At 48.3% G+C, this 23,662-nt stretch overlaps 1 protein-coding gene across 6 annotated transcripts in view; it reads right to left on the bottom strand.

The window, feature by feature from the left end:
- ZFAT (zinc finger and AT-hook domain containing) overlaps positions 1–23,662 on the bottom strand; it is a 213,264-nt gene that overhangs the window by 171,160 nt on the left and 18,442 nt on the right. For 4 of the 6 annotated variants that reach the window (XM_064587846.1, XM_064587837.1, XM_064587839.1 and 1 more), the window contains exon 2: positions 8,801–8,977. In XM_064587846.1, coding sequence (XP_064443916.1) covers positions 8,801–8,977 — 177 coding nt within the window. Of the gene's footprint in view, positions 1–7,483; positions 7,731–8,800; positions 8,978–23,662 lie in introns of those variants that run through there. The other 2 variants (XM_064587841.1, XM_064587840.1) reach the window with 1 other exon arrangement.

Below are 23,662 nucleotides of genomic sequence, written 5' to 3'. Positions count from 1 at the left end.
AAAGAAACACAGAGCTGTCTGTTTTATAGTCCCTATCATTAAAAGCCATCCATTAAAATGCTGAGCATAGTACTTAGAAGGTGATCAATAAATGGCAACTGCTTATTATTATGGCCATCCTCATTAAAACTCTTGACTTGGACGATCTCCCTGAAGCAACTATTACCTTCCCAACCGGTCGGCCGCCACACCATGTGATTCCTGACCGCACACCTGCTCTTTTCCTTACAGCACTCCTCCCGTGATTTCTTCACTTGGAAGTTTCTCACACACCAAGAAAGCCAACACGGATTTAGGGGCATCCACATTTCATGATGCTGGAGACCAGGGATAAAGCCAGCATCCTCACTCTGCAGCTCAATCCGTCACGCCAACTTGAGAATTTAGGCAAATCCCGAAACTCTAACACTGTTGGGCCTGACCGTCAATCTCCCTGACATTTACTTCCAACAAGCCCAGGAAGCCAAGGGAAGACAATGAATTATTCGTCAGAAACGAGGGAGAGCGGGCCTTTGAGGTTTATGGGGAATGCAGATCCCCTCCACGGGACAGACGGCAGCTAGGCCCATAACACGGGGCACCAGCGAGGCCGAAGGCACCCACGCCTGCTCCCCGTGGAGGTACCAGCAACAAGGTGGAAACGTCCCGCAAACAAAAGCAACAGCGAGGAAGTAGCGAGCACATACAGTGCAGGTGCCCTGCGAAGCGCTTCACGGGCATTTCCCCGTCCAAACTCGGCAGGAAGCATCAGTATTACTCCCACTGTAGGGAAGAAGACGCTGAGGTTGGAGAAGATAAATCAAGTGGCCCCAAGACACAGAAAACTAAGTGGCAGAGCTAGGCTTTGAACCCACCATTTGCCTCAGAGCGGGTGAACTTCACATTTATGTCCGTTCAGTTAATTTCAGAGCACAGAAATAATACAATCTGACTTCTTCTCTACACTCTGCAGGAAAATGACAACAGTGTCACGGAGCTACAAGCCTCAGTGATCGACTCTTGAACCAGACAACAGATGCATGAAACAGAAGTGGGGAGCTACGAAGTGCATGCTGCGCATACCACGTACTAAGGCATCACGTATTAACATGTATTTATCTTATTACCTTTCCAAAAAACAAGGCCGGCATCTTACGTCCCTTTGCAGATGACAAAAGCCATCTGCCGATGCCACCAGCAGGGCCTCCACAGGTGTGGTGTAGGCGGAGCCCTTCGCGAGGCGCCACGGAGGGCAGGTGGGGGCTGATACCTGGGCCACGCTCCACGAGCCAGGCTGAGCACTGGGCACCGGCTGCGTCCGCCCTGACCATGTTTTCTGCTCGTTCACCCAGAAAGAAAGCCTGTTACTAACTCACCAGCCCAGAATGGGGGCACCTCTTTGTAACCCACACAAAAGCACCCTGTGTACCAGCCCCAGCCGTCGCAATCCCAGGACAGCTCCAGGCCTGGAATAGGAGTCTCCCTGAGTCCGGGATGGGTGCTCTTTAACTAGCCCTACGCTGCTACCGGAGCAGATTAGAGACTCGGGTTTCAGTGGTTTCTGGAACACTGAGTACAGCAATGCCTATGTACACTCAGACTGACCTGGTCGCGGCAGCTGTCCGGGAGAGACAACACAGAGATTTAAACCTAGACACCAACTGCCACCCTCAGACTAGACTCTGTGACCTCCTCTTTAGCACCCCATCCTTGACCCCAGAGAAGTGCTTTCCCCGCTGCCCTGCATCACTGCCTCTGCCTACCAGCCGCCCGGCAGCCAGGAGGCAGAGGCATCAGGAAGAACGCCCCATGCGCCCTGCGCTCGCTCGCAGCACCTGGCAGAGCGCCCAAGCGTCTGACAGGTGCATGGTGACTGAATAAAGAGGGGGGGTGCGAGGGAAGGCAGAGATAAGAGGAGAAGAGTTCCTATGGAAGGTCTGAAAGGGAAAGAAGATGGAAGACCCCGTGAGTTTCAGCTCCAGCAGGCCCCCGTCCCAGCCGCCATCGGGAGGAACGAATGTGCACACGCACCCTCACACACCACTCACATCCAAACACACACCCACGCACATTCTCAGACACAACCACACACACACATTTTTTCTTGGACCGCAGCCAGAGACCTGATGGGGAAGAGAGGAGAAAATGAAAGGTTCTTAGGCAGACCACTTCCTACATGAGCAAAAAAGATTAAAAGGCTATAAAATAAACCAAAGGATTTAGGAACCTGCGTGTTATAAAGGGAGACCAAAATAATAAATCAATTACTACCCAGTTAAAGGTTTAATTAAACCATTTCAAGTATCTCTCAACTTAAAATGAATTGTGAAGGTTAAACCTGAATAGAAATCATTAGAGAGAAACTAAGCTTCTGGAAGCCTCAAATTTTACGGACTCGCACAAAGAGAAAAAGGAGGACTTGGGAGTTCTTAATGGAAGACTTTTGAAGAAATGTTCTCATATTAAGAGTCTTGAGTTTAATTAAAGTCTTAAATACCTTTAAAAATTAAACTGTACAGGCAACTAATCTTCCAGTATACACACACACACACACACACACACACAGAGGAAATGTGTTCAAGAAAAATTTAAGTCAAAAGTAAATTAGCTAATAAAGGAAAATAATTTTTAAAGTAGCCTGGCAGTAAGAATCTGATTACACCCAGAGCAGTACAAGAGCAGGCAATGCTGTCGGAGCAGCTGGGCCCAGACCCCACTCTCCCACCTGCTAACCAGGCGACCGTGAGCGGGTGGCTGTAAGGCCTCCAGTCTCTGAGCCACATATTCCTCAATCATAAAACCTGGGCACCACCAAGGAAACGGAAGACACGGACAGCACTAGAAACCAGCAAAACCTAACACTTATCTATGAGGATGTGCACGACCCACAGCAGACTATAAGTTCTTCTCAACTGCACGTGGAACATTCTCCAAGAATAAACCACATGTTAGGCCATAAATCGAGTCTCAATAAACGTGTAAGGGCTCGGGCGCCTGGGTGGCTCAGTTGGTTGGGCGACTGCCTTCTGCTCAGGTCATGATCCTGGAGTCCCGGGATCGAGTTCCGCATCGGGCTCCCTGCTCGGCGGGGAGTCTGCTTCTCCCTCTGACCCTCCTCCCTCTCATGCTCTCTGTCTCTCATTCTCTCTGTCTCAAATAAATAAATAAAATCTTTAAAAAAAAAAAAACGTGTAAGGGCTCAAATACATACATACAAAGTATGTGGGCTGAAATTAGAAATAACTTCTTTAAAAAAAAAAAAACCCAATTAAGAAATGGGCAGAGGACCTGAACAGACATTTTTCCAAAGAAGACATGCAGATGGCCAACAGACACATGAAAAGATGCTCAACATCACTCATCATCAGGGAAATGCAAACCCAAACTACAGTGAGATACCACCTCATACCTGTCAGAATAGCTATTATTAAAAAGATAGGAAATAGCAAGTGTTGGCGAGGACGCGGAGAAAGGGGAACCTTCTTACACTGCTGGCAAGAATGCACGTTGGTGCGGCCCCTCTGAAGAACAGTATGGAGACTTCTCAAACAATTAAAACAATTAAAAATAGAACTACCCTACAATCCAGAAATTCTACTTCTAGGTATCGAAGAAAACGAAAACACTAATTTGAAAAGATACACGCACATCTTCGTTCATTGCAACATTATTTACAATAGCCAAGATACGGAAGCAGCCTGTGTGTCCACCAACAGATGAATGGGAAAAAAAGATGTGTTTTGTATGTGTATACACACACACACACACACACACACTGGAATATTTCTTAGCCATAAAAAATAATGAAATCTTGCCATTTGCGACAGCACAGATAAACCTAGGGGTTTTATGCTAAGTAAGTGTGAAAGAGAAAGATAAACACCATGTGATTTCACTTACATATGGAATCTAAAACAAAACAAAACAAAACAGAACAGAAACAGACTCATTGTTACAAAGGACAAACTGGTGGTTGCCAGAGGGAGAGGGATGGGGGATGGGTGAAATACATGAAGGGGATTAAGAGGTATAAACTTGCAGTTATAATATAACTAAGTCATGGGGATGAAAAGTACAGCATAGAAGGGGCACCTGGGTGGCTCAGTCAGTTAAGCATCTGCCTTCAGTTCGGGTTGTGATCCCAGGATGGGATGAAACCCCACATGGGGCTCCCTGCTCAGTGGGGAGTCTGCTTCTCCCTCTCCCTTTGCCCCTCCCCCTGCTCTTGCTCTCGCTTCTGCTCTCTCTAATGAATAAATTTTAAAAATCTTAAAAAAAAAAAAAAAGTACAGCATAGGAAAGATAATCGATAATATTGTAATAACTTCAGTGACAGATGGTGACTAGGGCCATCGTGGTGATCATCTCATAATGTATAAGAATATCGAAACACTGTTTTATATACCCTGACTAATGTAATCATGTATGCCAATCAAAATTTAATTTTAAAAAAGAAAGAACAGAAAGAAATTTGTGAAACTCAAAAATACATGGAAATTAAATGACGCTCTGAAATAACGAATAGGTCAAAAAGGATATCATCAGGGAAATTAGGAAATATTGCTGAGGTGATCAAAAGGAAAACACAACATACAAACATTTGTGGGATTCAGTGAGAGCAGGTTCACAAGGCTGTAAATGCCTGTGTGAGACACAGAAAGATCTCCAATCAGTAGCCTATTCTTCCAACCCAAGAAACCAGAGAAAACAGAAGCAAACCAAATGCACAGCAAGCAGAAGGACAAAAAGTAAAAATTAAACAGAAAAACAAAAGATAAAAATAAAAAAACTGACAAACTTTTAGCTAAACTCACCAAGAAAAAAGAGGTAAGACTCAAATAGCTAAAATCAAGAATGAAAAATGGAACATTACTGCTCATCTTACAAAAAAAAACTTTTTAATTCTCAGGGATACTATGAACAAGTAATTATATGCCAAAAAATCAGAGAACTTTGATGAAACAGAAAATTTCCACATACCACTGAAAGGAATTCAAGAAGCAACAGAAAATATTCATATACCTGTTGGAAGCAAAGAAACTGAATCGGTAATCCAGAAACTTCCCACCCAAAGCCCAGAACTAAAGGGCTTCACCGGTGAATTCTATCAAACATTTAAGAAAAAATAACACCAACACTTCAAAGATCTTCCAAAAAACAGAGGAGGAAGGGACACGACCCAACTCATTCTGGGAGGCCATTATTACCCTGATTCTAAAACCAAAGACATCAGAGAAATGACCCTACCTAAGATCTCTGAATACAAACTCGAATTTCTTCATCAATGTCCTAGGCAAACCAGCTCCAGCAGCACGTGAAAAAGGATTATGCAATATGACCAAGTGGAATGTATCCCAGGAACGTAAGAGTGGTTCAGGGTATGAAAATCCATCCACATAAATCACCGTATTCATGCAATGAGGGGGAGAAAGAACACACGGTCACCCCCACTGAGTGATGGACCATGGCTGCAGGGCAGGTTCAGTAGGGAGACGGGCCTGGTGGGCTGGCTGTCCGGGAGACGAAGAGGAGGATGGGTCTCAAGGAAGAGGGGGCCCTGATGGCCTCCTGAGCAGACAGCCGTACCTTTCACTAACATCGGTAACAAGGGCAAGAGTAGAAGTCAGCATACAAGTATCAGAAACCAGGGGCACCTGGGTGGCTCAGTCGTTAAGCGTCTGCCTTTGGCTCAGGTCATGATCCTGGGGTCCTGGGATCGAGCCCCACATCGGGCTCCCCGCTCAGCGGGAAGCCTGCTTCTCCCTCTCCCACTTCCCCTGCTTGTGCTCTCTCTCTCACTGTGTCTCTCTCTGTCAAATAAATAAATAAAATCTTAAAAAAAAAAAAAATTTAAAAAATTTAGAAACCAGTGACGCACAGGATTCCAGGAGAGCTATCTGTTCTCTTATCATTTGCTCATTATTTATAAATGAAATGAAAAATTCAAATTATTTCATCTCATCACATTTCATTTTAGTTGGAAGAAAAATCTTAATAAGCAAAGCTGAATAAAAACAGAATTAAAACTTTGTAACCACCTTTCTCAAAGTTCTCGACCCATTAATCCATGTGACTTCTGTCTGCCATATGAATTTTACAAAAGAGATTATCCCCTCTTCTGAGTTTATAGATGCTCAACCCCAGAGGCAACATTCAAAGCTCCTGACCAAAGCTCCGGTTCCATCTGTCCGTTAAGCCACACTCTTTGGAAGTCCAATGTATCTTAACCACTCAGCCGTGGGGAATGTGGATGTCATTGGGAGTCCTTCAGGGAGGTCTGGACGGATGAGCCTTACTCACCCCCCCACCAGACTGGGTGGCAGAGGGTGAGGTGCCTGAACTGTGAGGGCCCTGGCATTAGGCAGATTCTTTTTTTTTTTCCAGCTTTACTAAGGCATGACTGACAAACCAAAATTCTATATATTTAGTTTATACAATATGCTTTTTTAAGGTACACAAGATGATTTAATATACATGTACACTGTGAAATGTTCACCACAGTCAACAATAGCAACCATTTTTTTCTTTTGGTGAGAACACTTACGATCTACTCTGTCAGCAACTTCAAGTACGTAATACAGTATTGTTAACTAGAAGCCCCATACTGTACATTAGATCCCCAGAACGTATTCAGCTCAAAGTCTGTACCTCTTGACTACCATCTCCCCATTCCCCCGACTCCCTGGCAACCACCGTTCTACTCTTTGGTTCTATGAATTCAGCTATTTTAGATTCTACATATATGTGAGATCATACAGTATTTGTCTTTCTGTGTCTAGCTTATTTCACTTAGGATAATGTCTTCCAGATTCCCATGTTGCAAATGGCAGGATTTCCTCCTTTGGCATGGCTGAATAATATTCCTGTGTGTGTGTGTGTGTGTGTGTATGAGAGAGAGAGAGAGAGAGAGACTTTCTGTATCCATTCTGTATCCATTCATCTGCTGAAACTTAGGTTATCTATTGTGAATAAAGTTGGGAAGAACATGGGGGTGTGGATATCTCTCCACGATATTGATTTCATTTCCTTTGGATATATTTCCAGAAATGAGATTGCTGGATCATGATATTATTCGATAGATTATCAAAGATAATTCTATCTCTACTTTTCTGAGGAACCTCCATCCTGTTTTCCACAGTGGCTACACCAGTTTGCATTCCTGCCAACAGGGCACAAGGGTCCCTTTTCTCTACATCCTCACCAACACTTATTATCTCGTCTTCCTGAGGACACAGCCATTCCCAACAGGTGCGAGGTGAGAGCTCACTGCAGTTTTGACTTGCATTTCCCTGATGGTTAGTGACACTGAGCATCTTGTCATGCACCTGTTGGTTATCTGTATGCCTTCTTTGGGAAAATGTCTGTTCAGGTCTTTTGCCCGTTTTTAATCAGGCAACTGGTCGATTCTTAATGCCCAGTTGGCCTCCCTCCCCCTCCTTTTCCCCAAAGGAAAGAGACTCAAATGTGCATTACTGGTTGAAATGTGATTACTGTCACTTCCCACCTCAGACTTGCTTTCTTGTAGCGGGGAGAGGACAGATGCATTCACGAGGTCCGTGACAGGGCTGAAACGCCGTGGACCCACCACACCGGGCTGCTAGGGAGGAAGACACGAATACTCCTGCTTCTCCTCATTCGCCACCACTGGTTTTAAGGGCTGGGTTTTCTTGGTTTCATCTCACGCCACCAACAGTAACCAGCAGAACTTCTCAACAACTTAATCCTCTGTCAGGTGTATTTCTCTGAGCTCCCTGGGAATGGCCAGAGGGACTCATTAACCAAAACATTTTTTGTCTGGAGTCTCTCCTTGTTAACGATGTCAGACAGATGATCAATAAGCCAGCCTGGTTAGAAATGCCAGTCTGAATATTCCCAGGAAAGAGCAAGCGGTTATCGGTGTGGCTAATAAATCCTATGATGGAACAGACTATCCTTCTGCACAGGAGACTGGTTGTTGTCCCTCATCATATAAAAATAGTTTTCTGGGGGCTTTTTAAACTGCTGTTTGCAGCCATGCCTCCTCTACTTCATATTTTCTTTGTCTGTGGGGACCTAATTACAGTGTCTCGACGGTTTTTCTAAGCCAGCCACCTGCCGCATCGGATGCCATTCAGCGGGAGATGCCTGGACACTGCACACAAGATGGATCTCACTCCACACACTGCCTGCAAACCTGAAGGATTCCGTGCAAATCAAAGCTTCACCGCTGGAATCCTCATTCCAGGTTTACACGCTCAGTTCAGAAATGCTGTGTCTCAGGTTGTATATTCTTTCACATTAATCACGTCTGTTATAATAGCTTCCCTTTACTGTCTTCTGTGCAGGCGTCATCCGGTGCCACAGGTAATATCCCCTGGCTTCATCCCCAGCGCCCACCTGGGACAGGCATATTTATCTTCATTTGTCAGATAAGCTCGGGGAGGCTCAGAGAAGTCACGTCGTTTGCTTCAGGTAATGCAGCCCGCGGGTCCTAGGGCCGGGTTAAACCACACTCATCTGACAAGCTCACGCTTTCTGCACTGTGGGATGCTATCACCTCGTCTCATGCACTCCTTCCTTCCTCCATTCGTTCATTTCTCCTTCTACAGCCAGGCGCTGGAGAAGCACCCACAGAGGCCAGGTGCGGTGAATTCAAAAACACACTCTTATCTGAGCAGAACTACAACTGGACAAGTATTAACTGCGGGAAATGTGAATGTTCTGGGTTTCCGTGCCCACCAAACAGAGACCCAGCATCAAAGTACCTGCGAGCAAATCACCACTACCACCAATGGGCACACCCGTGGCCACGGCCCCTCACCCGGTACCCCAGGCCCCTTACCATCTCCGCTTTTGCTTGGGTTGGTAGGCTCAGGAGTGCTCAGAGGTCTGAGGGGAATGATGATTTCATCAACATTAACCCCTTCTTCTGTGTGCTTCTCAGAAACGTGGGACAGCAGCTCCGACTGGCTGGGTGAGAAAAGGTTACAACATTTGCACATGAAGATGGCCGTGTTTTCTGTAAGAAAAAAAAAGCAAACGATGTTATTTCATCTTAACGAAAACAACAATTGCTTCCAATCACCAAAAAAAATACTGAAGGCTGCCCTTTTGAGCCATGGCCAGTCTCCAACACACTGTGTCCCTCTCGTGGACACCTCCAGGCCAGGCAGCTCACTTTTAACTTCAGGTGGCCCCAGCTGCCAGAAAATTCTTTCTTCAGAACTTCCAAAACCTCAGTCCTTCTGGATAGTGTTTATTTTGGGAAACCCCCACCCCAAACCATTACCCAAATCTACCCAACAGCCCAGATTCCAGCATTGACATGGCAAGGTAAAATAAACAAGGAGGAAACTGCAAAACCAAAATCCAACCTTCAAATGAATGAACCTCGATGACAGCAATTAAGTGCTCTAGCTAGGCTCTCTCAAATTAGGTACAAGGGAAAATTGATCAAAACAGCATTTCTCAAGAGCCAAGACACCTTTTGCTGGCTGGCACAGGGACTAAAAACAAGAAGAATGGGAATCTGTTGATTCTTTTTAAGCCACCTAATTCCTATTTGAAAGTATTACCACCATTCACAAGTATTTACTACTAGTCCATTATTTTCATCCCATTATACTAGGCAGGAAGACGTAATGGGAAAAGGCTCCTTTCTGAGTCTAAGATAATTGTAGGTACATAGAGGAATATTAAATTTAGGATCAAAAAACTAATTAAAAGCTAGATCTTTTTTTAACAGTGCAAAGAAGAACCGGTATGATGGAAAAACAGTGGCTTTGAAGCCAGACGAACCCAGATTACATTCCCAACCCCATCCCTAAATGCTGTAAAGTGGGGTGATCTTCGAGAACAGCAATAACCTCTCAGCTGCTGGAATGCACTAGGAGAAGCAGTGAACCTGCCTACTCAGCAGTGGGGATGCTGTGAACCACGGTCCTGACTCTGTCCAGCTCTCCACCTACCGTGTGCCCTCACCCACCTCACCCACGCCGCTGGACAGCTGAAAATCTACACCCACACTGCCTGCTTCCCCTCACCCTCATCGGCCTCAGGGGGACTCCTGGCGCTGCCTGGCAATCATACAAGGTCTCCGGGCCACCTGCTCTCTGTGGAGGCTGGACAGATACACGGCAATCCTAGATGATCTCTAGGCCATCTGCTCTCCATTGACGGTGAACAATGTTTCGTACCGCTCCACTCCCACCCCCCATCCTCACACTGGGCTGCTGACCTATACCGCACAAAGCCGCCAGAAGACAGCTTCCGCGAGCTTCCACCACCACGCCTGCCCTGGCACGTGCGTCCCCCGCCACCCACCCAGCCTTGCCCCAGTTGGTATGAGGGTTGACACCAGCAGTGGCACCGGAAGTGCATGTGGGGGGGGGGTCTGTGGGAGCGGGCCACCCCAGTGCAGGCCACGTTTTTGGGTTTTTTTTTTAAAGATTTTATTTATTTATTCATGAGAGACAGAGAGAAACAGAGGGAGAAGCAGGCTCCCAAGGAGCGGGGAGCCCGATGTGGGGCTCTATCCCAGGACCCTGGGATCATGACCTGAGCCGAAGGCAGACGCTTAACCATCTGAGCCACCCAGGCGCCCGCAGGCCACATTTTTATCACCGACATTGTTTAGTACCGGTGGCTCAGGGAGATGAAAAAACAAAAAAGCAGGCCAACATTTAAATGTTGTTACTGCTTTAAAATTCTCTAAAGAGGGGCGCCTGGGTGGCTCAGTCGTTAAGCGTCTGCCTTCGGCTCAGGTCATGGTCCCAGGGTCCTGGGATCGAGCCCCACATCGGGCTCCCTGCTCAGCGGAAAGGCTGCTTCTCCCTCTCCCCCTGCTTGTGTTCCCTCTCTGGCTGTCTTTCTCTGTCAAATAAATAAAATCTTTAAAATAAATAAATAAATAAAATAAAATTCTCCAAAGACAACTCACCCCTAGTGCCTGCACCTGGGAGGACCGCACCCACAGCACACCCTGGAAGGCCACTGGATACGTGTGGCCTGTGGGCACTGAACCCCAACCCCTCCCACACAGTGACAGTGTTCCAGAAACTTCTGCTTCTTTCTCCAGACCCCCAATTCTTCCTCTCTGCCACTGCTACATGCTTATTTTTCCCAGCTTAAAACAAAAATCTTTCTTGATCTCCCCTCCCCTGCTCTCCCCCACCCCATTTTTCTCCTCCTCTTTGAAGCAAGACTCCCCTACCAGAAGAGGAGACCAGAAAGAAAGGCAGTGGGCCAACCTGACATTGCCACAGTGAGGACAGAACCCTGCAAGGCACCGAGGCTGCAGGAACAGATCTCCCTCTGGATCCAAAGGAAGGGTTCCTCCATGAACAAGCAGGTGGAGTAATGACCTAAGAGAATTCTTCCCTACCAAACAACACAGGAAACAGAAATTTAACAAAGCAGAACATTGCTTCATCAATGAAAATCTCTCAAGAATACTGTCAATCGAGATTTTATTTTTTTCCAAGAAATGCTTTACTCCTAAAGAACCCAAAAGCCTTCCCATTCAAACAAGACTTCTTTTCTTTATACAAGGCCACGTTGTTTTCAACGTGCTTCCTTTCCTGCTGACCCTACCACGATCCTACGATTTAGGCAAAAAAGGGTTTGCAAAGCCCCTTCTACAGGCAAGGAAACTGACCCTGAGAGAGGAGAGCAGCTTGCCCAAGTCACGGTGGGCAGGAAGCAGAGAGCAGACTCTTTGCCACCTGCTTCTGACATGAGCTGAGTGTAGCCACACATCTTGAGTGGAGTTCCTTCAAGTTAGGCTAAAATACTCACCGTGGGCCAACAGCATCTGAAATGACAATCATCCCCGAGAGCATAATCCCAGCATCATCCATCAATTTCTTTCGTGCTCATTCCAGCCGAGTAGTGAGCAGTGGCCACGGGCGGGCCCCCCGGAGGCCCCGCGGCACAGGGCCAGCTCCAGCATGCGGCCCGCCACGGAGGGGGACACGGACACACCAACTGCATCATACGGTTTCTACGAAGCCGCTTCCCAACAGACCTCTACGTGGTACTGATTTTGGTGACGCTCTCAGGAGAAAGGGAATCCTATGACATTTAGCAGAGCAGAACTTTTGGGGACCACAGAGTATATAGTGAGGGGCTCAGTTGACAGGCACGTCAGGCCCCATATGGAGATCAGATAAATAAAACGACTTCTGCATCTACGCAGGACAGAGTGTGGGAGGCCGCTGTCAGTCTGCTACCCGACTGTTCCACACCACGGGACGGCCGGGGTGGCACCTGGCCCTGGCCCACATGCTTCCCAAGGCCTGCAGCGCGTCTGCTCTGTTAGAGAGGTGGAGACTAGACCCGGAGCTTCCAGGGGCGGCCGGGGAGATAAGGACGCGTGACCCAGGAGGACCGTCACATCACTGAGGGTGTGGACAGAGACGAGCCCGCGGGACCCAAGCGGCTGAGAAGCTGGCTTCCCCTCGGCCACGCGGCCAGAGAAGCACAGAGTCAGGGTGGAACACAGCTTTACCGGACCCAGGCCCTGGGTCTCCGTGGTGCCACATGGCCCTTCCCAGGAACGCAGCCCCGCAACCACCAACAGGACCACGCAACTATGCCCCTGAGCTGCGCCAGTGGCTGAGCGCTGTTTTGCCACCAACCATGCAGTCTTGTATTTTTTTTTCAGATTTTATTTTTAAGTAATCTCTACACCCAATGTGGGGTTCGAACTTACAACCCTGAGACCAAGAGTCACAGCGCTCTACTGACTGAGCCAGCCAGTCGCCCCGATGCAAGCTTGTATGTTTAAGAGCAGCTGGTTCTGGAAGCCCAGACAGAATACACAGTGTTCCCTCTGGAACATAATCTGTGACTGTCCCCCCCGCCTCCAACCGGGAGGGAAACCGTGCACTCTTTGGAGATGCTCATAAAGCAGGGTATAAACAGCAAAATGCCAAAACATGCAAAGAAAGCATCCAATCAGGCTGCATCCCCCAAAATATTAAGAATTGTTATTCCACCAAAATAACAACAAAGGAGCTCTTTTCATTTTTTATAGGAGACTAATACGGAAAAATGTATCTTATACCCTGAAATATAATCATAATTATGTTGTCAGCTAATTTTGATAAAGATGCTATAATTTGGATGCATTTTTAGGTCCAATTACTGTGTACTCACCCTCAACAAAAGGATTCAAAGAGAAAACCACATGTTCAGTACAAGGAAAATCACAGAAGTCTGGAGTTTGGGTGTTCCATTTCCATGAAATACCTGCCAGTTTTCAACCAGCTACTCTGTACTATTAAGAAATCTTAAAATAACTGCATAAACAAGTCCTCATTTCTGAACTGTGACTTGCAGACAGTCCTGGCCAGGAAGAGCCACATCCTGTCCGTGACCTCTGACTTGTACCTGTTTACCCCCGCCCTGCCTGGGGACCCAGGGATGAGCAAGCCTCTGACCCCACTGCCTGAAGGAGGTCATGAAGGAGCTCATAGGTCCGGGGAGGTTGGTCAGGCCCCTTTGCCGCTGGGGAGGGTCACTGGGGGCAAACAGATCCCACCCCCTCCTCTGACCACAGGCAATACACGTGTCAGCTGAAGCTGGCCTGCTCCTGAGGGACACTGCCCCCAAAATCTCAGGTCCTTGAGTAAACAGGCAAAGAGCGTCACCTCAGCCTTGAGCGGAGGCCACATACTCCAGCCAGCTCACAGGACGGCCCAGCCCTGCACATAATGAAGGGCGGCCTTTCCCTTCTGCTGTTCTTTTTTTTTTTTTTAAAGATTTTATTTATTTATTCATGAGAGAGAGAGAGAGAGAGAGAGAGGCAGAGGGAGAAGCAGGCTCCCAAGGAACAGGGAGCCTGATGTGGGACTCGATCCCAGGACTCTGGGATCATGACCTGAGCCGAAGGCAGACGCTTAACGACTGAGCCACCCAGGCGCCCCTCTGCTGTTCTTTCTAAGTCCACCTCTTCTGGGAGGCCAAGGTGGGATGACAAGAGCAAGATAGGATTTGGGCATTCCGGGTCTCCTGTTCCTATAACAGAGCTTCTTCTTATGATTGTCATTATTTATGACAGAAGTTACAGTAGGAATACGTGCTCATTGTAAAACAGCTAAGTAACACAAAACCCCACAGAATAGAGACGGCTCCCTTATCATCCCCTTCAGAACAAGGGCATCACTGAGCAGTTTGGTGTGCATCCTTCCAGACCTTTTGCCATGCATCCCAGGGAGACAGGGAGACAGAGAAACCTCGAGCGCACCCACCCTTTCCCTCCCCTCAGGGGCCCTAGTGCCCTGGCCCCTCCACGCTCCCTCCACCTCCCCGGGATCCTGCTCCCAGCACTGAGCTCAGCAGGAGAGCTGCCCCACGAGAGCAGAAGCCCCTAACCATGCTGCGGCCCACCCCCCAACCCTGCTGGCCTTTGCAGTGCCGGAAGCCAGGACTTCCACCTGACCCCGCGTTAACGAAACACCCTTCCCATGCCGCCTGGGCCGGCGTCAGAGGAGGCCCAGCGCAGGGTCAGGACTTTCTGTACCTCCTTACCACGGTGCACTGTAGGCTACCGGGGAGCAGGATGGAGGCACTCCCGGCCTTCCTAGTCAGGGCTGGTATCGCAGGGGTCCCGTGGGGAGCCTGAACCCCCATCCTGCCCAGTAGCACTGGGGAGCACCTTCTCCCGGGCATCCGCAGAGGCCGAGAAGGGAGCCTAGACTTCTGCCCTCCCTGGCGGTGACAAGGCCGTACCCCACTTCTCCACCAGGGCAGTGTCAGAGGAGTCTGCTGGAACAGAAGATTTAAATAAGATCCAGACTCTCGTAACACCGAAGATGCCCAGGATTTGATCAAAAATCATTCCTCATAATTTTTCAAGAATCAGGAAAATCTCAAGTTGAATGACAAGGAACAGTCATGACACCCACACTAGATGATACAGATATCAGAATTATCTGACAAAGATTTTAAGGCAGCCATCACAAAAACAATTTAATGAGCAAGTACGAACAGGCTTGTAACAAATGCAAAAGCAGAACGTCTTCAGCAAAGTAAGGGAAAATATAAGGAAAAAACAAATGGAGATTTGAGAACAGAAAAATACAATCACAAAAACTCAACGGATAGGCTCCAAACAGAATGGAAAAGACAGAGGAAAGAATCAGTGACCTTGAGGATGGAACAAGAAAAAGCACACAATCTGAACAGCAGGGAAAACAGACTGGAAAAAAAAAAACTGAACAGGGTCTCAGGGACGTGTGGGACTATGACAAAAGATCTAACGTGTGTGTGGTCAGTGTCCCAGGACGGGAGAAAGACAGCGGGGCTGGAAAAGCATTCAAAGAAATAATGGCTGAAAACTTCCCAAATCTGGCAAAAGACACAAACCCCCATATTCTAGAAGGTCAGCAAACCCCCAACACGATGAACCCAGAGAGAACTGTGCCAAGGCCCATTATCACCAAAAGTCTGAAAACTAGACCCAAAGAAAGCCGGGGACAAGCTGCTGTGGGAGAAGCCATTCGAGCCCAGAGGACCCCCATCAGACGCGATGAGGGCCACAAGGAAATGGCGTGTTGTTCGAGAGTGGTAAGGAAGCAACTGCTCCCCTAGATCTCTACATCCAGCACAAACAGCCCAGAAATAAAGGGGGGACCTTGGCATTCCCAGAGCAAGGAAAACTAAAAAAAACTTGTTGCCCAGCAGACTCAACCTCAAAGAACAGCTAAAGGAAGTTCTCTAAATAGAAAGGAAATGAAACAACAATGCATCTTGGGACATCAAAAGTGGAAAAAGTACAAAGGAAAATGTAAAACTATGGGTAAATACATCAGATTTTCCTTTTCCTTTTAGTTTTCTAAATTATTTTTGACAGTTGAAGCAAAAACAGTAAGTCTGCCCGATGTGTTTCTCAATGTCTGCGGAAGAAACGTTTACACTTGTGTCATAGACGGAGGCTAAAGGGGGTAGAAAGGGTAACATTTCTACTCCTCACTCAAACTGGCAAAACGTCCACAAACAGTTCTGCATCTTGACCACAGGGCAGCTACACGCCTCCACACACATGATAAAAATGGACTAGAACTAGGCACGCACGTCGTACGTACCAAATCGATCTCTTGCTTTGGATATTGTGCAATAGTTACATGAGATGTAACCACTGGGTTGAGACGATGAAAAAGTTCTGGAGATGCATGGTGCTGACGGCTGCCCAACACAGTAAATGTGCTTAATGCCACTAAAAAATGGTCAAAATGGTAAATTTCATGGTATGTGTATTTTACAAAAACAAAAACAAATGTAACCACTGGAGTAAATCAGGTAAAGGGTACATGAGACCTCTCTGTAGTTCCTGTGAGTTAATTCAAATACAAAATTAAAACAAAACAAAACAAAACAAAACTGTGGCAAATAAGACATACCAATGGCTACCAGGGTGGATCCTCTGGAAAGGACACCGAATCTGAGAGGCAGCACATATCCTACTTGGTGAATCCACGACCCCATCCAATCCCAAACACCCTACGAGGAATGGAGGAACACAGGGCTCGGAAGGGTGGAGTGAGGCGGCTCCACGGATAGCTACGGGTCGGTCGTGGTCCCTGTGCCCACCACCTCTGGGAGGCGGTGGGGTGATGAGGGCTCTGAAGGGCTGGCACCCCAAGTCTCTGTCAAGTACCTCCCACACCACATGCGCTCAATCACCTGCAGCCAGAGTCCCGTCCAGCCCAGCGCCATCCATCTTCCCCTAAGTAATGCTACTGCTGGGGACACAGTAGGCACTCAATAAATGTTAGATGAATTGAGTGACGACAAACATGCTGAAACATTTATCAATACCCACAAGAAGACAAAATGCTACATTACTAGACTATTGGATTACTCTATTTAAAAGCCTGAGTTTAAAAAACTCTCCTCCTTCCTCTCCTTGATTAGTATAAATCATCCTCCCTGCTTTATAACTATCTTTTACTTGGATTGATTAACTTTAAAGAAAGAGAGTCCAACAGCCAAAAGCTCAGATCCCATTAAATTATCTATCTTATGAAAAGACTAGGGTGGCAAATTCTTTCAGAGTTAAATATTTTTGTTTTCTTGTTTTTCACTTGCCCTTAAGTTATTAAATTCATAAGAGCTGGCAGCTTCCCAATGGGAGTGGAAATATTTTAACAACATAAAGCCAGATTGTTGTCATATCCAATGTAATGAAAAAAGTCTCATTGTGCAGCTCAGTACAACTTAAAATACCTTTTTCTTTCATCTTCAGGAAAAGAGGCTTGGGTTAGGACAAAACATTATTTTCCATTTAGTTTATTGTACAGAGCCTTCAACCAGCTGTGGATATGCTACATACATCATCATCGTCATCACCACAATTACTGAGAACTTGCTGTAACCAAAGCACAGGGAATTCGAAGGCAAAGAAGTAGAAGAGCAGGAAGCTCCAATCAATTACACCCTCACCGTGAGCGGGCACCATGCCAGGCTCATGCTGGGCGCACTACATCTTCACAGCAATCTAAGAAACAGGTTTTATTATTGTATTTCCTCATCTAAGACATCTATTTTAAGAGACACTGATATTTTACATACCATTCAAAAAGATAAAAATGCTGCCAAATAAACTAAGACACACTGGTTTATCACACAGATTGTAGGACACCTCCTGATTTTAGGGACGCTATAGTGTGAGCCTCTGAATCAGTGAGGCTGGGTAAGGCTTCCAGATTCCCATGAAAGCGCAGCTCGGTCCCAGGGCTGGGGAGGGTGGGCGTGAACCCGGGAAAGCCTGACTCCCGACCCCTGGTCTTGTCCCGGAAGGCCCCACTTCCCCTCCCGGCACCCCCAACGCACTCTGGGGCTGGGGGCCCCACTTTCAGTCTTACTTCAATGACAGCACTTGAAACCCTGCTTTCCAGAAAGAGAAGACAGACGTTTTCTGAGTACCAGGCACTTTTCACACCCCATCACGTTTAATCCTGACAAGCAGGGCTGCGGCTAACGTATAAGATACCTCCTCAAGAGAGCGGGAAACGCACCCCTTCCTCAAGACACTAGCTCCCCCTGTCAGAAACTGGTCACAATATCCTGATTTTCTTGGAATAAGACACTTTACTACCACTTGCAGAGAACTGTCACATCTATGGAGTGAATGAGTCCCCTTAGATGTGGTGCCCTGGTGCAGTGTGCAACCTGCACAGCTGTACAAAGTGGCTCTGCTACGTAAGTCAGCCACAAAGATATCATCATCCCATGTTACAGATGAGGATGCCAAAACTGGTACAAGACGATCAAACTCGGGCCTACGTGGTTCCAAAGCCACCTGGTCGATGCACAAGAAACTTACAAATTGGGAAGAAACACAGACTGTACATGCATGCGTGTGGTTGTGTGTGTACACAGGAACATACCTACCACACGCCACAGGAGAGCACAGGGAAAACGCAGAAATCCCACGGCTGAGGCAACTGGGGAAGACTGCTCGGGGGAGGGACGGGGACCTGGCCCAGGAGGTGGTGGCACAGCTGGAGGCCAAAGGAAGCTTCCACAAAAAAGGAGCAGAGGTTGGCCAGCCAGTGGGGGCAGAACCCAACCCTTGAAATACCGTGAGAGTAAAGAGGGGGAGAACAAATTCAAGGCAGGGGGGCACACTGGCACGCATCCGGGAGGTGGGCAGCCACCATGGTCCCCCGAAACCCACCACAGAAGCCTGCCGCACAAATCAAGTCTGCGGCTGAAATGGTCCTGAGGGCTTCCAAGTGGGAACTCTGGAGAAAAGGTTTTCCATCTGGGTGACTGGGGCCTGCTGTTAGCCTGCAGGGGAAAGCCAGGGAGCCGGGGCTGAGGACACGGAGTGCAGGCTCCAGACTCCTTTCTTCACCATCCAGCCCCAACAGCAACAACCCAGCAACAGGGACTGGCTCTGGGCGGGCAGATTATGCAGGCCAGGTCTTTTTACTTCTCTGACTCAGAGTTCTTCAGATCTTCCACAGTCGTGATTACATGTGTAATCCAAGAAAGAAAGGAGATTTTTAACCGCCCCCCCCCCAAACTGATATTAGAAATAGAGAGAGAGTAAGGAACAAAATAAGGTCTCCCTTTGGGGAAGGAAGACATTGACCCCAGGCAGCCTGGGCCGAACACCGGCTGGAAGAAGAAGGGAGGCCACAGCTGCCAACATTGAGCAGGAGACACGAATTCTGGACACAGGACAAACGTTTCCCATGTCTGATGGTGTTTTGGTGTTTCTCCCGGAGGTGATTAGACATCTGACTGGGGGGACAAGGGTGGCTGGGGACATTATGCCTTATGCCTCTCTGCCATTCTCTAATGGAACGTTAGCTTGACAACTGAAAGTGCATAGTGTTCAGGGGCGCCTGGGTCGGTTAAGCGTCCAACTCAGGTCTTGATCTCAGGGCCATGGGATCCAGCCCCACATCGGGGTCTGTGCTCAGTGCTGAGTCTGCTTAAGATTCTCTCTCTCCCTCTGACTCTCCCCCGGGGCTCCCATATACACTCGCTCTCTAAAATAAATAAATCAGTAAAATCTTAAAAAAAAAAAAAAGACTGAACAGTATTCAGAAACTAAAAAAGAAGAAAGAAGGGCGGGTGGGAAGGAAATCGATTTAACCAGTAGAGCAAGATAGATTTAGATTGAGAATCGATAAGGAAAAGGCATTCTTGACACAAGAATGTGTCAAGTTATGCCCACCACAACGACATGCCTGGTGGGTGGGGACAGCCGAGGCTTGAGGTGCCAGATTCCAGAACTACAAATGGGTGGGCCAGGTGCACAGGGGGCCCGGGATCGGGGAGGCCGGACAGGAAAAGGCACCGGAGCTCCCAGAGCTGGATGTTCTAGAAAATTCCCACGTGTCAGCCACGGGAAGGGGAGGCATCAAAACCTCATGGCCTCGAGTGACAGCCACCACCTCCCCTGCCCTCCCCAGCAGCAGAACAGTATGACACTGCCTCCTTTGCTCACACAGACCTTCACGTCTGTGATGGCACTTGATCCTCCCCGCTGATCGGAGAAGGAGCTAAGTGCCACCCAACCACCACCACCACCATCGTCATCCCCAGTTTATGGAGGAGAAAGCTAGGGCTCAAGGAAGTTAGCCAGCTGCCAAGGAGCCCAGCCAGATAAATCACAAAGTCAAAACTTGACCAAGACCTTGCAATGGGCCGCCCGCCTGGTGGCCAACACTGTGCTGGGACAGACGTGTTTACTTCCTGTGACAGGACATCAGGTCACTGCAAGGAACACAAGCCCGGGTCCCCAGCCCATAGCCCACATCACAGAGAGACCTTTCTTTTTTTTATTTTTTTATTTTTTATTTTTTTAAAGATTTTATTTATTTATTTGAGAAAGAGAATGAGAGAGAGAGAGAGCATGAGAGGGGGGAGGGTCAGAGGGAGAAGCAGGCTCCCTGCCGAGCAGGGAGCCCGATGCGGGGCTCGATCCAGGAACTCCAGGATCATGACCTGAGCCGAAGGCAGTCGCTTAACCAACTGAGCCACCCAGGCGCCCCGAGAGACCTTTCTAACGATTAATTACAACTAAGAAGACGAGCTACACCAAAAGGGGGACTTCGCTCTCTGCGTGTGTTAATAATTTACTACTGCAATTCATTCCAGGGAGCAGTAAGCTGGGAAATGAGAGCGCCAGACGCGGCTGCGACCCCCTCCCTGGGACCACACTCGTAGTAAGATGCCCACTGCACGGCCTGGCAACAGGTCTAGAACGAGGGAACAGAGAACCACCACATACAGGACAAAGAGCTTTTTTTAGGAAAAAAACAAAAACAACAACAAAAAAAGGAAAACAAAAACAGGGGTTGTTACCAACAGGCAGGAAATGAGCGGGCGCCATACACGTGCTAGCGGCACCCTCTGGTGGTCGATCAGGGCACTGCAGCCTCCATTCCCGGGATGGAAGAAGTGGACCACAGTGAAAATGTGGCTAACATTTACTGATCCCTAATTCTGGCAGGCACCACAGTTTGCCCGTCACCCACTTAACCTTCACATTAATCCAGTGGGGGAGGGACTGCTATCCCCACTTTATTTTTTTTTAATATTTTACTTATTTGAGAGGGAGAGAGAGCACACGAGCGCAAGAGCAGGGGGTGGGAGAAGCAGACTCCCAGCTGAGCCGGGAGCCCGATGCGGGGCTGGATCCCAGGACCCTGAGATCGTGACCTGAGCCGAAGGCAGACGTTTCACCGACTGAGCCACCCAGGCGCCCCGAAGCTATCCCCACTTTAGATGAGTAGGCTGAGCCCAGGGAGGAGACTGCCCAGTCATGCAGCATGGGGCGACAGCAGAAGCAGGGCACACGCCCCCACACAGCCCAGGCCCGGTGCCCATCCTAACTGAGTCACCACGTGACACTTACTGCTGCTTTTCAAGTGGGGAGAGGATCCGTCCTGGCAGCCCAGCCCTGGCCAGCCCAGCAGGTGAATCAGACCCAGCTCCAACCATGGACCCCGTCCTCGTCTCAAACAGCCACTTCCGGGCCAACCCGCAACCTGCATAAAAGTTATTTTCAGGTCTTAACGGTGCTTTCCTACTTATAGCCGTATTTCTGTGTGAAAGAAATGATGCTGAGCCAAAGAAGCCTGACTCAGAGGACAGGCGCGCATCCATTCCCACCAAGTACAAAAGCGAAATGATACCTCTTGCACTGTCTGAGCCAGGATGGGGCTACCTACCCTTGGGCAGGGTGCTGGGTTCGAGGGCTTCTCAGGTGTGGCGGGGCTCTGTTTGGATCCACAAGGAATTCTGTTTGTGAACACCCGTGGAGCTGTTTCTCTATTCTATACACACTCTTCTACGTGTATGCTATATGTCAACTTAAAAAATGGAAACAGCAAATTTTAAAGGAAAAAAAGTAGATGAATGACACATGAGGTGAGAGCGAGGGCAGCCATGAAGCCCAGACCTAGACGTGAACCCACCTCTGCCCAAGTAGCCGTGTCCCTGGCTCCTGTGGGTGCTCGGTCTCATGTGCTTGTTCCTCGGCTGCTATGGGGGGCCATACAAGCCCAGCTCAGGGAGAACACCTCAAAGGCACAGTCCAACAAACGGTGGGAAGGGCATCAGCCTGGGCCAGGAGTCAGGGCCCGGGGACACCAACCCCTAACTGCCTCCCACCTCCAATATGGCAGATTCTGTGTAAGTGTCTGAATCTCTATTGGTCCAAAACAGAAGTGGCCTTCAGATGGCTTAATGTGAAACCTGGTCTTCAAGCCTCACCCAGAGGTTAATGTGTAGAGAGACAGACAGAGCCTCCTGGGCCCAAGTAAGGGGGTGGAGACAGGCCCACCCAACACCCGCCTCCACTATGGCCTGCGGGCCCAACGGGCACCTGCCCTCCTGCCCCCCCATCTCCAAGGTGCCCTCCCAGCTCCAAGGATCGGTGGGCGGAAGCTCCAGTAAGTGCACACCCGAATTTGTGGTATTATCATGCATCTCCTAAAATGCTGATGAACACACCAGCTTCTTTAACTCACAAACTTAACGTTTTTATTAAATGGGAGGGAGAAATCCCATGGGTATTCCTTTGCTGAAACTGGATTAACAAAATAAAATGCGAAATGCTCAGGATCAGCTATAATTAACGCTGGGCCAACAGTTGCATTATAATTTTATGCGTACACATTTCTTCCACGTTGAAACTTGGCATAATTTTTTTAAGCTATTTTTAAGCACTCTCCGAGTGCGAGCCTCAGGAAACGGAGTATACTTGCATTTAACATAATCCTAAGTGAAGAGCTGGGCCCCTTCCTCGGGAAAGCACCACAAATTATGTGAACAGGAACCAGCCCCATCACCCACTTCTCTAGCTCTCCACCCCAGCAGATCTGTGCGAAGATCGGAGGATGTGGGGAGCCTCCTGTGCAAAGGACCGAGGTGGCTCTGGAACTCCCACAAAATGCCTCCAAGGTGACCGCATCTCTGGGATCATTTCCACGTTAAACACAAAGTGTGCGAAATCTTGCACCGTTTTATAGGACATTTGAGGGAGACGGCAATGTCCACGGCCACCAGCACTAGGCCTCTGACTTCCCAGTGTTTGGTTTTTTTGTTGTGCTGCTTGATTTTGGCTCCTTTGTGTGTCTGACAAGCCTTTTATCTCACTTCTGAAGGGAAAGAAAGGTCTGCAGGTCCCAAACTCTGGGTTCAAACCCCGCCCACACCGCAGCTTCAGAGTGACTGGGGCAACCTTTCCCTTCCCAAACCTGCAGGCACTCAGCGAGAAGAGGAAACCATCAAAGCTGCCTGCTGACCTCATGAGGACAATATGGGGTGGGGGGAGGTGGTCATGGGGGAAACAGTGGGAAAAGGGCTTTGCAGAAAGCTAAACATGGCGTAAATGCAGAATAGAACGGACTCTGAAATCCAGGGCAGTCGGGCTGGTTGGCTAAAGCTACCGACCATGTGCTTGGTCCTCCCCGCCTACCACTGGCCCTATCTGCTAAAGAAGCCAGTACGGGGCCTACATACATATACACACGCACGCACGCACACAAATGCACCTGTGTGCATAACATGTACACGCAGGTACACATATTAGATGCATGACAGACGCACGCTATGCATGCATGTGCACACACGTGTTACACACATGTACACGTGTAACACAGATGCGCGCACACACATGCTTCCCTTAGGAAAAGAAAAGATGCAGGCGACTCAGAAGTTCTCTGAGGGATGGACA

Source organism: Mirounga angustirostris, unplaced genomic scaffold (assembly GCF_029215605.1).
Source record: "Mirounga angustirostris isolate CCGP_5_RB_7025 unplaced genomic scaffold, mMirAng1.0.hap1 SCAF_4, whole genome shotgun sequence".
NCBI classification, from domain to species: domain Eukaryota; kingdom Metazoa; phylum Chordata; class Mammalia; order Carnivora; family Phocidae; genus Mirounga; species Mirounga angustirostris.
Note: the sequence above shows the minus strand (reverse complement) of the source record. Positions and strands in the feature narration are given on the sequence as shown.